Source organism: Olea europaea, chromosome 6, assembly GCF_002742605.1.
Source record: "Olea europaea var. sylvestris chromosome 6, O_europaea_v1, whole genome shotgun sequence".
NCBI classification, from domain to species: domain Eukaryota; kingdom Viridiplantae; phylum Streptophyta; class Magnoliopsida; order Lamiales; family Oleaceae; genus Olea; species Olea europaea.
Genome location: NC_036242.1, coordinates 28,530,196 through 28,548,013, shown reverse-complemented (window position 1 = coordinate 28,548,013; position 17,818 = coordinate 28,530,196). Strand labels below are relative to the sequence as shown.

The 17,818-nt window shown below is 32.4% G+C and overlaps 1 protein-coding gene across 1 annotated transcript; it reads right to left on the bottom strand.

Moving 5' to 3' along the window:
• Nucleotides 1–1,999: 1,999 nt before the first annotated feature.
• On the bottom strand, nt 2,000–2,879 carry LOC111396559 (probable calcium-binding protein CML25). The gene has a single exon (XM_023022970.1). It carries the CDS (start codon nt 2,714–2,716, stop codon nt 2,144–2,146), a length of 573 nt encoding a protein of 190 aa, XP_022878738.1. The 5' UTR covers nt 2,717–2,879; the 3' UTR covers nt 2,000–2,143.
• Nucleotides 2,880–17,818: the final 14,939 nt, after the last annotated feature.

Here is a 17,818-nt window from a genome sequence, read left to right as displayed (position 1 = left end):
TTACTCAATACTTTGTAAAAAGTAGAAAACAAACAATCGGATGATAATTTTAATGATGCAACAATAGCACATACATTAAAGTAATTTTACATGCATACAAGTGAAACTATAAAACAATATAAGATAGCACATAAAGTAGATCTCTTCGACTCTTTATGAGATTAGAATGTTTGATTTTGTCAAGAATAATGCTTTTTCCGGAGCACAAACACAATAATCTTCAAGAATATTGATATGTAGTATGTGTAGGATTGTGTTTTCTCAGAGTTATGGTATGATAATTTTCTAGAATGAATGAAGTTGTGGTAATATCATGAGCATTAAAATAATATTTTTCAAAAATATAATATTTATAAAACTATTCTTGAGAACAACAATATATTAATATTCTAGAAAAATGTTAAATTACATAAATTTTTGCAACTTTTTAGAATAATATTACATTTAAATCATGTTTTCGCACCGTTTTTCCGAGCTATACAATATTTTAATAATATTGATTTTTAAGATTGTGCTTTCCAAAAGCAACCATGCAATATTTTCCTCGAATATTGATTGAATTTAATGTCGCTCTTCTTCATGAGTAACGACACAATGTATCTTAAATTTCTTGATAATTAAATTTTATGCTATCAAAATCACATCATCAAATATAGCCGGTCCTCAACTTTTCTTTTGGAGAGGAATTTTTCCTATGTCAATTGGCTAGAACTCCCATACAACTACGATATTTTATTTATGCCTCATTTGGTATGGCTTAAAAATATGATAAAATTATAAATCAAATCAACAATTCATTGTAAGCACACATTTCAAGTGGTTTGCAACTTTTATTAAATTTTTCTTAGTGAAATTCTAAAAATTCACATTGTTTACTTGATGGACATCTAATTGAAATAGTTAATATTCGATGGAGCTAAGTCTCAAAACTTTGTCCTTTAATGGTTACCAGATCTTAAAGTTCATAAACGGTTCCACTATTGCTATCCATCATTCTTGTATCCTTATCCCTTTTTTGAAAAAATTCTACTACACATTTTTAACTTTATGCAAATTTACTTAAATAGACAAGAATAAAACTAAATAAATTTTATCTCTCAATTCATCCAACACTATATGCTTGATCAACATCGTAATTTGGAAAAGATTGTGACATGGGGGATTGAACTACAGAACTGAAAAAAGCATTCACATTTGCACTGTTATTTCTGTACCCAATTTGTACACACTTTGACACATGCATTGTTGTCAAAAAAAATCATTGGATGAAAAAATATTTTTTTCTTAAACCGTCAAATAAGATAATATCATGGGACATTGCTTAAACAAGAGTTTACACCAAACATGATTCATCGCATTCTTCGCCTACTAGCACCAATTGCACTACTAAAACAACCACAATCACAAATCCTTTCTATAAAAGAAATAATAAATTTGTCCCTTCAACGACCTCTCTCATGGAAGCACCTAAATTTTCAGCCTTTGCATCAATTGCTGATGAAGATTTTCACTTGAGTCATGGAGAACCAAATTTACTTAAATTATGAGAATCAAATAAAAATTCAAACAAAATTTCAATATTTCTAAAGATTTGTATAAATAATAATCCTAGCTATGAAAAGTTGGGGAAAATAGTTGTTAACCTTTCCACATATTTTCATGATAAGAACACTGCCCTTCGCTCCCATGAAAACGCAAAAAACATCTTAAGATTCCTGTAAACAAAGATATGGAAAAAGAATAATTTACTAAGAAAAAAAACATGTTCTGGCCTCAATCATTCAAGCAATTAATTTTGGAACCGACAAATAATACTAAAGAATAGTAATCAAATTTACAAAGATTCCATCTCATGAAAAGGAGCAAAAATATCGATTAAATCTACAAAACTGGCAAAAATACTGAACATATTGATTAAGCAACAATTCATTGGGTCATACGATTCAGTTCCTTATGAAATCAAATTGATGTAATTAAAAACTCAAAAACTCAAATATCCTTCAATTTAAACAATCGGATGCCAAAGTTAAGAAGAATCAATCTCTATTCACTACCTCAAAAGATCATAGGGAAACAAATATATAAACATAAAAATAGAGATTGTGTAGAATCAATAATCTTTCCTTTCTAATACTATCCAGAATCAACCAATCTTGGGTTCCACGGTGGCGTCAAACCGCGATCCCATCATCATCATGACCTTAAACTCATCAAAACTGATCATGCCATTGCCATCTGCATCCACCCCACTTATCATCTTCTTGCACTCGGACAATGTGCATTCCTCTCCAAGACTCTTCAACACATTCTGCAATTCCTCGGCTGATATCGAGCCATTCTTGTCAATGTCGAAAACCGAGAACGCGTCCTTGAGATTCTCGAGCACCTCATCCGAGTCGATATCCTTCGTGTTTAGTTCAATGAATTCTTTCAGGTTGATGAATCCATCGCCGTCGGCATCCACCTCCTTGATCATGATCTCAAGCTCTTCATCCGTCGCTGGCTGGCCGAGACTGCCCATAATTGAACCCAACTCGGAAGACGAGATCTTTCCGTCGCCATTAACGTCGAATTTCTTGAAAACTTGTTCGAGCTCCTCCTCGATCTGCGATCTGGAATTCAAGGAGGATGAACGGGAGTTGATAGTCATCGAGTTTGTGGCAGTCATCGGAAGGCGTTGTTTCTTCTTCCTGTTGAACAAAGATTTAAATCCCATGATCCAATGCAACCAAAAAAAAAATGATAAATTGGGTTCGATTTTCTATTTTCTTTTTCAAAATCAATGAAACAAACAAGAGATGAGAGGCGAAAAAGGGCACAAAGATTGGCCGTAGATAGGAATGAGAGGTAAAAACTAAAAAGTATCGAAAGAATATATGAATAATCTGCTGTGTTTATATTGGTAACTGAATCCTACTATAATAAGGATTCCGCGTGGAAGCACGTTATAATTCTGTGGCGTCGAGGGTTCCGCCTTGCACGCTGGGATTTTTAATAATAAACGGGTTTCATGATACGTTTTAGAAAATCAAGAATTTTAAGATTAATAGGGATCTGATTCGCAGTAGGATTCTTGGTACGGATAGACAAAATTTAATATATCCCCAAAAATTTTGTTAATGTTTTTAATATGATGGACATATATTAAATTATATTTAGTTGTCATTTTATTTTATTTATTTATTTCACTTATTAAGAAAATACACCTCAAATAAGTTTTTACTCCCTATTGATGAAACTTTTGGACGGAAATAGACATTAGAAACAAGATATGGTTAAGAAACGGTTAAATATATTCACATCATTGATAAACTAATATGATATATTGATTATTAACTATCGCAAACGAAATATAACTTGAAATTGAAAGACTAATTCTAAATTAATATAAGGACACTACGATAAAAAAGAATGAAGAAAAATCCAAAATGAAGTAAAATATTAAGTTAAATGAATTCGAGAATTGGTATAATCAATAACTATTAGAACCAAATAGTTCAATTAGGTACCTACGGACATAGTAAAAGGTGGGTTACTATTTAACTAATTTTTTTTTCCAGTTCTTCGATTTTCTTATCCAATTGATTGTATTCTTCCCTAGCTCATAAATCCTTTGTAGAGCAATCTCCTTCTCCTTCTCCTTCTCTTTTTCTTCAATGCATCTCTCCTTCTGCTTGTAGAAAGCCTCGCGTTCATCAATTTCTTTGATCAATGACTTAAGTTTTCTTTTCGCTTTATCCAACTCCATTTTCAACATCTCTTGTTCACTCATCCTTCTTGATTCTTGTCCAAAGAATAAACAACTTCCTAGATTTGGAGATTTGGGTACATAAAAAGATGGATACCGGGCTGTTATTCACATCCAGGTTAATTTCAATAAATTTCAAATATCGTCAAACAATATTTGCATATATTTCTATTAAGTTGAAATTTATTATTATCTTAAAACCTAAATTGATCTTAAACCCGCTCCATATTTAATGATATCCATGGGATGCATAAATTTTTCTTAAAGGAACTTCGGCCATAAATATGAGGGAAATTATTATTTAATATAAAAATTTGCACCTTGTTCATATGATCATAGTGGGCTTTACCCCTCAATATGGATATAGTTAACAAATTAAATTAACTAAAAGACAAAAAAAAAAAATGGAAAGAAAAATGTACCACAGAAAGATATAGAAGAATGAAAAACCATTAACTTGTGACAATGAGAGCGTCGAATTTAATTAACAAAGAATAAGAATTAATCAATTAAAAGCAATAAGAGGATATATGTGCACAAAATTATGTTATTAGATTCGTTACAAATGAAGAAAAAACTAATGACTACGAAATGGAACAAATAGAATACACACGCTCATCACATTAAATACTAGAAAAATGAGTGGAAAGAAAATAAGGAATTATTTTTCTTGCTTTTAATTTTAATAGATAGTGACATATTGAAGTGAAATTTTTTTCCAACACAAAATACAAAATCTCACTTGAAATTGTGTTCGAGTAAGTGCATTTGAATCACACATGATTTAGTTTAATCTGACACTAATATAATTAAAGGATATTTGTCCTAATACATTTTCATTTTTTGTAATGGTGCATGTATGACATATTTACAAATAATTTATTTCCTATATATAGTCCAATAATATTAGTATTATTAATAGGGATAAATTGATGAACTGTGCAGTAAAATTGAAGTTCATCAGCTTGATTTTCGTATTGTAGTTGAATGATCAATTGGAATTTTAGCAAAAGTTGAAGGACTTAAAGTATAATTTATGTAAAATTTGAATAGCTATTCATCCAATCGACCACGAGGCATTGTGACCGAAATTGAAAGGGCGGTGGAACAACACCCTTTTATTTGCCCAGTAGTGTTTGACGTTTCCATCACTCCGTCAAGTATGCAAGACCTGGAAAATGAAGGCGGGGCTTTCTCCCCCGTTTTACCTCCGGCGTGAGAATTAGTTTTTAAACTTGGAAGAAATATATTTGAAATTTAGATGGCTAAAACGAGAATGAGAGAAAAATCCTTTACCTGTGTCACATCCGGGGGTATTTATAGATATTAGACACTGGGTAACCGCTGGGCGGTTGTGATGCCACGTGTCCCACGTTGGTATTCCCACTACATCCACGTTCTGAGTGAGGAGTCTTTAACTTCCCGCCTGAAGATTGCACCTATATCAGCGGCTATAGAATCTGGTCAATTCATTAAAGGTTTTATGGTTAAGTGTTTGGACAAGCAATATCATGCCCGTTGAGGACTTCGCTTAGAGGTAGAATGATTTCTATGGATAGTGGTAGAGCGCCCTTTGGGGGTTGTAGTAAAGCGCCTCCCGGGCGTAGTGGTAAAACGCCTTCTGGGGGTTGTGGTAGAGCTCCCCCTGGGCGTAGTGGTAGAACGCTCCTCCCGGCGTATTGGTAGAACGCCCTATGGGGGTCGATGGCCTTGTATCGGAGTGCTGTGATCTGCCTTGCTTGTCATTGAAAGTGGTTACTTCTACCAACCTATATCAGAAATGTTTCTTGGTCAATTAATTAGGCTCATCTCATGGGCTGGAATTGGGAGAGTTAATTTTTTGGGTTGTGTTGCAATTTATTTTGTACGGGGCTATGTATAAATATTTTAATTTTTTAGTTTTTTGCTTCTCTGATTAGTTCCTGAATTCACCCATGATCATATCAAATATTAAATTTTAGAATTTTGTGCGGATAGGATGTAATGTGATGATGAAACATGCGTTCATATGATCTTTGATCCATTGAATGAAAATAATGTAAGGATTTTTAATTAAAGATGGGCTTGTATGTGTGAATAATTGTGTGTTAAATTATAGGCTATCGAATTCGGTTGAGCCCAATTAAAGTGATCTAATAAAGTTTTGATTTTGGGCTTTAATGTATCCAATTAAAGTATGGGTTTACATATGTGTAGAGATCGGACCCAAGTTCTAATTCTATGATGGGTCGAATTAGGTCAAAGGGCGTCCCTATATAAATAGGTTATGGTCCCCAGATCACACGCACGTATTATTCATTCTCTACTGCATCACATCACAGAAAGGAAAAGGAGACTGCGTGTAGATTTGGAAGACTATATCGCGAAATTCATATTGCATTAATCATGTCTGATTCAGGTACGCTTCTGCTTTAATTCTTGTATTTCTTAATGATTTAACATGAAAGATCCGGTTATTTAAAATATTAAATTATCCAACAAATAAACCAATAATTTAAGTGTGTGAAATTCTACTTGTACCCATATTATGTGATTACTTTAAGGAATATCGAATCTAACCTTCGCAAACTCAGTATATATCAAAATAGTAGGAAGACACTCAATTTGATAACAAAGAAAAGAATTTAACTAAATGCGAGAAATTATTAATCAAAGAATTAACTAAGTTTCATAGTAACCTTAGCAGTGAAAATTTAGCACGTGGTTCTATTATAAAAATATAAGATAAATTGTAAGAACATATCTTTTTAGGCGTGCACTTGGCTGGTTTGGAATGCCTCAGTCACCTCATTTTTTGTTGGGGTATAACCCTCTCCTACAGGCAAAGGTTTAGTATTTTTGTCATAATTTTTTTCTAATATCTGATTGAGGTCATTCAAAATGTGTTGAAAAGCTAACTCAAAAAGTTACAATTCTTTTAAAATATTATTTTTCCAATTCGAATGTTTATTATACCAAAATTGGGTTTATGAGGCCAAAAATTCAATGCATAACTTTTCGGTTGAAAGTTAATGTGTGATATACTTTAATTATACTTCATCCCTTTGACTTATTTCCTCATCCAATTCATAGCACTCTCAAATTTTCATCGTAAGGTTCGACGCAACTTTTTAGCATTTACACTTTAGTCCCCGAACTTTGAGTTTGCTTCATTTCAGTCCTTCTCTTTTGCAATCTTATTCATGTATCTTCCAATTGTATCAAATTAAATCATTGGCATCTTTGATCTCATTTCATTGCCCGTCTCATCTATGAATTATTTGCAACTTAGTCCTCCATTTCTGGATTTATCCCTTTTTCACTATTTTTGCATTCTTTTCTTCAATTCTTCATTAAACATTAAGTTTTACCTACAAAATACAACACGACACAAGTTATGTAGCATTTTATCCAAAAACAGTAAAATATCATCGTTTAGGATCTCGAATAAGTGTAGAAGCTACACTTAGCAGTAGGAGTGGGCGTGGTCCGGTTCTAAAAGGAACCGAACCGAACCGAATACCAATGGGAATTTTAGAAATGGAACCATTGGTTCCATTGTTAGCTATGGAACCGAACCAATCGGTTCTGGTTCGGTCCGGTCCGATTCTTTACATAAAGATGTCAAAATAAAATGTTTACTAATAAAAAATTTAAAGAAACTACCAATGTGATTCTTTTAAAAAAATATAGAAGAACCGAACATATTATACAAAGATTAAAAGAAAATTAAGTATACAAATTTTAAAACAATATGCAAATAATATAAGTTACTATTATCAAACAAATATTAACTTATATAAACCGTCTAGTACTTCAATGATTAAACAAACTTTCATCAAAATGAAAACAAAATAAAAGTGTTTGGAGAGTAAGTCATATATTTTATTGAAAAAAATGCCAACTGAAGGGTCCCTTTTTAACATTTTCTTGAGCTTTCAGGTAATCACAATTCAGTATTTTTTTCAATTATTTAATTAAAAAGTGACATATGCACTATATACATAAACATTCGTTTCATTTCCATATGTCACTGTCTTTTGCTTATGTTGTTATACTACAATTTGTTTTTTTAATTTTGTTTTACTTTGATGGAAGTTTCTTTTCACTTTAAGAGTAAGTCATATATATTACCAATTTGGTTTCGGGACAAATTGGAGAGTGAGTCTTATATTTTACCAAAACAGAAAAAAATGCCCACTAAAAAAAATTCTATGAGAACCGTTCGGTTCCCCGCGGTACCCATACTAGAACCAAGAATCGAACCGAAACCGATTGGTTCTTAATAATTTGTCCCAAAACCAAATTATTTTTTAGAAGAACCAGAACCGAACCGGCCGGTTCTAAACGGTTCCGGTCCGGTTCCACCGGTTCCGGGAAAAAATGCCCACTCCTACTTAGTAGTAGCTTTTGCTCGTGTGTGTGTGTGTAATTTTTACCTTTATTAGTTAAATGCCTTTTATGAGGGATTAGTGGTTAGGATCATATTCTTAGTATTCGGTAGATAATTAGTTTCAATAGGTTAGCCAAAATCACTCCACACATGTAATTCAAGCATAGAATCACTTTATCCAACTAATAGTTTTCGTTAATTCAATCACTCAAAATTATTCTTGCACGTTGGTTAAGTAATTATTAATTTGTTTCATAATAGGATTTAGGATTATTTGCAACCTAGTTCTACCAACTAAAAAAATCCATCTGATTACACAATAATTTCCAAACTTAAGTAACAACTAAAAGTAGTCATGTGCTCAGAAAATGGTCCCACACGGGTAACCAATATGAAAATATGGAAAAATTAGAATAATTCGATCACGTATCATAAATTAAGTCAATTTTAATTATAAATACATCCTTAGCTAACAAGGGTATCCAACTAAGTAACACACAAACATGTTTTTTCTATTTTCCAATGTTTTAAATTTTTTAATATTTCGAAAAGTTTTCAATTTTTCAGGATTTCATACAATGAAAATCTAAAAACAAGTACACAGTTGATTCATGGAGTCAACTCCTCCCCAAGCTTGAAGTTATAGTTTTCAATGTAAATACAAAAACAAGCTAAGGGAAGGATAGCAATGCTTCCCATGTCATATTAATTATGATTCCTCTCCTTTAGCACTTACCATTTATTCACTTTTAATCTCCTTTGTTTGGTCCTCGAATTATTTTCATTCTACCTCAAAGGAAGCTTGAAAATATCGTTAACTACAAAAGGACAGTTGTGCAAAGAAAAGTATAAATTCATGTCGGTGCTTAGGCAAACATATTTTGATGAATTGACTCTATATTGCCCAAAAATTAGTATCATAACTTTGAGTGCATAACTTTCGTGTAGATCTTCAAATATTGCTATCCATAGGATGATCAAGTATTCGAATCTCTAATTTGGATAATTCTCCAATTGAGATCCAAGTTCTTTAATAGGCATACAGCACCTTTCTTTAGGGAGCCTGTTGAATTTTTGGCACGAGGCAAGCATATTCTATACAACTTGGCATCGACGAAGGAGATCGTGAGTCTAAGATAAGGTATTTACTTGCACTCAATATTTTTACTATTTTTAATTCTAGTAATTACCAACCATTGACATTGACCAATTTTAATTTACACAGTACAAAATATTATGGATGTTCAGATAAAATAAAAACAGATGTGAACATGAATTCATGACATTTATAGTTGCATGAACAATATCAACTTACAATCTATGTAACATTCAAATAATTAAATAATAAAATAAAAGAAAGTCATCAGTTGAGACCCACAATTAAACAAATTAAATTAATTAAAATCACCAATTGGGCACGGTCCAACCCCTTTAATTAATAATCAATTTCTATATATAATATTGGCTCCTATTGAACTCCCAATGGTTTAACTTGGTTTTTAAGAATAAATTAGTATCTTGTAGTTCGAATTTGGAACTCTATATTTGTCAGTTTTTGACTCTTTTCCTTGCCTTTGGCAAACGTTCGGCACCGGATTGGATGTTGTGTGGCATAGCCGGCCCGATTCTCTGACCCAAGCCGATATTGAGTTTTTTGATCCAACTTAAATTGGATTTTCTTGAAAAAATCATTGTTTCTTTTATTTCACGCATTTTTTTGGAAATATATTGTTTTCTTTATTCCACGCGATTTTTTATCCAGTTACCTTCTTTGTGGAATTTTTAGGGTTTGTGATATTTCTAGGGTTGGCATACACCCCTATAAATACTAAACTGTTTTCACAAGTTTTGCGTCATTGAAATATAGAATAATTGTGTTGACATAGTTATTGTATTTATTTTCTCTATATTAGTCAATTGAATAAAATACTATGTTCATCAGTCAGTTAATTCCTTGCCTTCTATCTTATGTTTATTTACTATCATATACTTTATATTGTGTCAAATATATAATATCGATCCAATTTATTTTTCAAAAAGTGATATTAGAGCTTTGATGGAAACCTTAAAGTATGAAGTTTTCGCTCTTAGATTGTAATACAAGATTCTTATTTGTAGCAAGTAAAAATGTGAGATGTACTTGTGCAGGTTGATTTGGATGATGTATTGTTGAGATTTGACAAAATTTCCACAACTTAGATGATGGGAGAGAAGCAATGAAAGGATCGGAAGGCACTTTCACAGATCCATCTTCATCTCTCTAATAATATTGTCAAGGATGTCTTGAAGGAGAAAACGATGACTGCGTTGTGGTTGAAGTTGAAACAATTATACATCATTAAATTCTCACAAGCAAATTGCATCTAGAGTAGAGTTTGAATTCTTATCGCATGGCAGAAGGCGGATCTTTAGAAGATCATCTAGATGTGTTCAAGGAGATTATTGCTAATTTAGAGACTTTAAAAGTAAAGAATGATGAAAAGATTTTGCCTTAATCCTTTTGTATTCACTACCCGCTTCGTTTAGGAAACAATCTTGTACAATCGTGATATTATCACCATTGAAGATGTGTATGATGCCTTGTTTTCAAAAGAGAAAATGAAGCATGTGATTGGATTTAAGGCTAGAGATGGAGAATGCTAAATCGATGTCAAATTTTTAGTGATCAAATTTGTTATTATTGCAAAAAAAAGGACGCATTAAGATGGATTGCGACAAAACACAAAACAAAGGTAATTTGACTGCACATTATGGGAATCAATCAAATACTTCAGACAAGACCAACATAATCGATAACTATGTGAGTGATGGAGAGGTTTTAACGATTTCTAACATGGAATCCAAACCTCAAGATGAGTGAATTTTGGATATGGCTTGTGCACTCCATATGTGTTCCAATAGATATTTGTTTGAAACATATGAAACTGTGATCCAGGGTGTCGTTTTTATAGATAACAATGAACATTGTCAAGTAGCTGGTATTGGTAGAGATAGAGTCTTGAGGGTTCGAAGTGATGTTAGTGTTGTATTGAAGGTGTTGAAAAGGTCCTAATTATGCATCTTGTAATATCGGGCAAAATTTGTGAAGAGTTAGCACAGATTTAGTATCTTAATGGATATTCAGTTTGGTACTATACCTTTGGAATTTGGTTCGGGCTACATACTGAAGAATACTACTCAATTAAGTTTGAAGGATATGGGTAATTTCGCTTTGTCACCATTATCTGTGGTCCCATCTTAGAAACCCATGGGAGACAGATACATAGATACTGATTCAGTTGCACATGATTTTAGCGTTTTTAAAGTGTTGAGACTAGCCAGTGGCCTTCTATAAAAGTATTGGGAGTTGATTCTGTTAGAAGTTGTGCTTCGACAATATTTGGTGATTTTTAATTCTTTGTGAATTCTGAGGAACTCGGTGTTTGATTTCATCTATCCGTGTTGAGTACCGTGGAAGATGAGGAGTATTTTCATGTTGAAAAAAGTTTTGTTCTTTTTTGAAGAGTTCAAATTTCTCACTGTAGTTAGATATATTTTTTCAGGAATAGAAATTTTGAAACTTCATTCGTTGCATCGAAATTTGTGTCAAGGTGGAGACTGTTGAATTTTTTAACCAAATTAGGTAGATTATTTTTGGAAAATCTATTGTTTCCTTTATTTCACGTAATTTTTTATCTTGTTTCCATCTTTGTGATACTTTTAGGGTTTGACTAAGGTTGGCAACAGTTCGGTTATAGGTCAGTTCAGTCAAAATCATAACCTCACCACCAATTTTTTGACCATACCATAATCGCATCATAACCACGTAAATCGGTTCAGTTCGATTTGATTCGTATCTCGGTTCGAAACGGTTCGGTTCGGTTACTAACCAAGAAAATAAATTACTTTTTATAGGTTCGTCCGTCAAATTGATATAAAACAATTTATAAAAAAGTCAATGAAAACAAAAACACAATATTCCAAAAGAAAATGCAAACATTATCCCAATTTCCAATTAAAAAAAATTAACAATAGAAAAGGAAGTGTATAAATAACAAATATAAAACAATAAATCCTATCATGAATATCAGTCCAAAGCTAATCCCGAGCACACAGTAAAGCTTCTAGAGTCTTCGGGTGAAGCCTATTTCTTTATGGACTCACAAATCTACCACTTGTACTATACGCCGACTCGAATGCCACAATAGATATTGGAATGGCTAATAAATCTCTTGCAACCTTCTGTAAAATTGGATATTTTACTGAATTTGCTTTCCACAATGTCAATAAATCAAAACCACCATCCTTGGCAATACTAGCTCGTATAGAAAAATATCGAACTCTATTTTTACATAATCAGGAGTAATAGAATAGTTAACAAATGTAATAAGTTTTCGAAGGCGACGACGACTTGGACCATGGAGGCAGTGGAGCCATGCCTGAGTTTGTGGTTTGTGGAGAGTGGGTTTGCATTTATATACTGTCATACTAATGCTATTAGTATGGGCTAATGGTAAGTGGGCTGGCCGGCTGAGCCAGGTAGATGTAATGGGGGGATTTTATTTTGGGCTGGATAGAAAAGTAGTGTAAAGCCCAACAATCAATCCCAATTGTGTGTTTTTTTTGCGGGTAATCGGTTCGGTTTCAGTTCGATGGCGTAAATACCATACCCGCACCGCTATGAACCGATTCATTAAAATAAAATACTATATCCGCCCTATTGCACCATTAGTTCGATTTTTTTTTGCCACATTCGATTCGGTTAACCTCAATTTTCGATTTTGACGGTTCAAATTGCCATCACTAGGTTTGACATGCACCTCTATAAACACTAGACTCTTTTAAGAAGTTTTGCATTGCTGAAATATAAAATAATTGTATGGGCATAGTTATTATTTGTTCTCTCCACATTAATCAATTGAATAAAATAATAAGTTTCCCGATTAATTCTTTATATTTTATCTTGTTATTTGTTTGCGATCATATACTTCATATCGTGTCATATATATTATCTCGATCCGTTTTATTTTTCAACGATCAATAAATATGAATATATATTTTGTTTGTTCCAAAAAAACACATTATTGAAATATTCCGATTTGCTGAAAATTCCTTAATTTTCAACATCTCCTTGGTCTCCACGAAGTCAATTTCAATCTAAAATTCTAACTCATAGAATTACATTGAATGCAGTGTCTGATGAAACAAAGATCTTGAAAATTAATTCCAATTCCTATATCTTATGACAAACATGATTGTAAAAAAAGCAATATATCCGAAACAAGATCTAAGGTGGTTATTAACAACAATAATTAAATCATTAGTCAATTCATTCATCATCCAAAAACTATTATCTAATGTTCAAAACACATAGAAAGATACGAGTTGTTGTTTGATACCCATTTTCTCAAAATACATTTTTTTCCTCTCTTCTCTTTACACATTCTCCAATAAAAATATAAAATATTATTAAACGTAAATTTAAAATTTTTCTTATTTTTTAATAATACATTTTGCATCAATCTACAATTCAAAAATGCATTCTTACTGTAAAAATGGGGAGCAAACAGGCTAGACATTGCCCAACTACAAAACATGCAATAAAAGAATTCAAGTTGATTATAATGTGAAATAATCAATTTAGACCTCCATGATACCAATTGATCAATTGATGGAGAAACAAGTAAAATTAGACTATTGAGATTTTGACCTTTACCAATACTTGACCCCTGACCATCAGGAAATTATTAGATTCTTGTTATAAAAATCATTAATTACATTAAAGTATTGTGGTATTATTATCCTTGAAGCGCAATTAACTTTTAAATTTGAATTCTTATCTAGACAGCAATTGCTTCAATTCTATTCTTGAATTTTGAATATCGATCTTCAATCTTCAAGTTCTAACACCATATCTTCTTTAGAAAATTGCTATTTGTGCACTGATTTTTAACACTTTAGTTGACACTTGCATTATTGTCAAGTGCTAATTGGATGAAAAAACTGTTTGAAATTTAAACAGTCCAATAAAATAATTGTTAGGAATCTACTTATACATGCACAGCGAAAAATTAAAATCATTTCGATTCCAATCGAGGATCCCTTTATGTTTAGATAGAAATCGTGATAAAGATTGTACTTTTGAAAAATTCTGCAAACCTTTTGCTTTTCTCTTCGTTCCAACAATCTTGATTCGCCATCCACAGCTTTCCAATTGTCCAGCCTCCAACGGTGATCCACAGAGAGAATAAGATTGCAGTTACCAGGATTTTCTCTCTTGTGCTAGCAAAAATAATGAAAACCATGTGAATCTCAAACCCTAACCATGTATTTATATAAACCGAAACAGGCTCGGCCCGATCCGGTCCAATATTTAATTAATCCATTTAATTAAACCCGATCCGTGAATTAATTAATCCAATTAATTAATTCGAGAATATAAATAACAAATCCAATTAATTAATTTATTCAACGATTGTTAAATTAACCAATTGACAATTTGCAATCTTCCAATTCTCTTTTATGTGCGACCTATTAGGTTCCTAACCACGATGTCTAACGATGTGAAATATTATTTTAATCTAATCAAAATTAATAAATTAAAACACCCTTTTAATTTATTGTCAATTCACATTCGTCGTCCCTGATTGACATCTAGCAATGTATCAGGGCAATACATGTGACAGAAAATGTGACGTGGTGTGATAAAATCAAACTCGTTCATTTACTGTGAAACTATAATCCCTTAGTCAATATGATCCGATCAATTACGAGATATGGAAGTATATCAATCTCGATTATCGATCATATCTTTCACTCCACTATTAAGTTAATATAAGTCGAAAACTCTTTTTTGACTTATGAGTACACCTTGGCCAAAGATTTCGTTATCGACTTAATTGAATGAAATGCAGATCATAATCTCCTACTATCTAAGAGTGAGGAATCCTTTATTGGTCAATCACAATCTTCATACGATTCTTGACGTACCAGAACGATGTCGTATTAGCAGCCCTTTGCAGAGCAACTTCCAACACCGCCAAAGTATGACTGTCCTCATATAAGGTACCATGACGACCTCGAGTCATAGGACCAATTCCACTACCGAACGTTAGAGATTAACCACTGACACTCAGATAGTTATCCATGTGGAATCTCTCGACGGGTCTCCAATATTTTGTTCTATAACAAAACATCCACGTGTCATTTAAGTGTCACCACACTTTAGCTTGTCAGATCAGCTACTTACTTCACAAGTCAGAAATGTCACACGTGATGATTTATCCGTAATAACAATATCCGTATCTCGTTATTACTTACGACCATGGACAATTTAAGATTCAACCAGATGTAATTTGTATCTCACAATCACAACTCCTTTTGATTAACAAATTAGGAAGATTTGAATCTACGGACTCTATTATTTATTTAATTATCTATTAATTAAATAATAGATCTGTCATTAAATTGTATTAATTATTTATCAAAAGTATTTATGTCCAAAGTTGATTGGACCTAGGGCATAATACATACAAACTCCCACTTGCACTAGATCCAATCATTTATGTATCTAATATCGTAAGTCTACATGACAATCATGTTTGTGCTACGACAACTCATTGTCAGTGGATCTGCAATATTGTTAAATATGGGATTTTGTTCTTCTCTTTACGTCATTTCTATGTATTATCTCTTTGATTAGATTATACCGCCTTAAACATGTTTGGATCATTGATAAGACCTTAGTTCCTTTGCTTTTGCAATGGCTCTATTGTTATCACAATACAATGGTATGTGATCAATAATTTCAAGGACTACTCCAAGTTCATTTATGAATATCATGATCCAGATTGCAACTCTTTGCTACTTCTGAAGTAATCATGTATTAGATTTCTACTATTGAATCAACAGTTGCTTCAAGTTTGGAACCTTTCCAACATACCGCTTAAGAGTAAACCAGTTTCTCCATATGAAATCTTCTCAAGATTTCATCTATGTAAATTGGGATGAGTTAAGCAATTTTCTAGATCTACCTCTATAGATCAAGTTGCTTCTCCCATATCGTTCATGAATAAATCTTTTAACAACCATTATTTCAACGATTGAAATATAGGGATGTCATTTTCTATAATATTAGGAATACGACAATACTCCTACTATCTTTTTATAAACACACAATTCGTCTTCAAATTTAATAAAATCAAACACTTTGACCTTTTTCATCAAATCGAAGATTTCAACTCCATAGAGACTTATCTTAACTTATAGTCATGGTATGCAACTGTTGCAAACAAAAACTCGAATGGACTTAAGCAAGGCTACAGGAGAAAGGTTTTACTAAGGTCAACACTTAACCTTTGCTTCTAGCCTTACTTTGTATATATGGATATTCACATCCATATCGACCTTTTTCTTGTAAACTATTTACAAAAACTTATGGGTTTTATTCCATTAGGAGGCTTGACCAAGGTCCAAACCTTGTTCACATACGTCGAGTTCATCTCGAGTTTCATGGCCTTTTGCTGTCTCTTTTAAGTCAACACTTGACTTTATTTTATTGGTGCAACTAGCAGGTTCATTATCGTGGATCAGTAATACCTGATTAGTAATCATGGATTCACACCTTCTTGAAGGTCGAATGATCCTACTAGATTCACATAGAGCTAATATGCCCTCAGGAGTCTTTACTTCCTGATCAAGAGTATGTCTCATATTAGATATGGGATCATACTCAGATTTATCTACTTGGTTAACTATATCTGTGGACTCTTGAACTCTTTCAAGTTTTATTTTACTCCTACTGTCCTCCCCTAGAGTAAATATTTTTTCTAAGAAGATGTTATCTCGTGAGACGAAGACTTTCTTCATAATAATAGAATTTATATTCAAATGTCTCCTTTGAATATCCTCACAAATACGTATTTATCAGATTTAGTGTCAAACTTATCCGATTCAAGGCGCTTCAAATAAGCGTCATGACCCCAAGCTTTCATATAAGATAAATTGGGACTTTTGCCTTTCCATAACTCGTATGGAGTTCTGTTAACTAATATAGATGGGATATGATTTATTGTGTTGTACACTGCAATTAATGCATGACTCCAAAACAATTTTTGGGAGATTTGCATGGCTTTTTATTAATCGCATTATATCTAATAATTAACGATTCCTCCTTTTAGATACACTACCTTGCTGCAGTGTATATGAAGGAGTCCACTACAAGAGAATCTCATTCTCTCTTAGATAATCTAGATTTTATCTTTAAAATACTCTCACTTGATCGAATCTTACTGTGAGGGTATCTTTACCTATTTGTTTCTCTACTTTTAGTTTGAATCCCTTGAACTTTTCAAGAGTTTCATGTTTGAGTTTTCATCAAGTATACATGATCATTGATAAAATAAGAGAAACATTACCTGACATGAATGGACATGAATTCATATGCATCACTATGCATTAGACCAGTAATTATGCGGACCTTTCTTCTTTTCAAGTAAAAGAAGATTTGATCAGACATGCATAATTTGTACTTGTCAAAATTAATTAATCTCAAGTATACATCTCTATGTAACTTTGGAATTACTTTTCATCTATATGACAAAGTCTGTCATGTCAGATTTCAGTAATAATTAGATTATCGCATTTATGCCTTATAATTTCTATACTCATTATAGAATCCTTAGTATTTAGAATATAAATGTTATTTTGTAACTTACCTC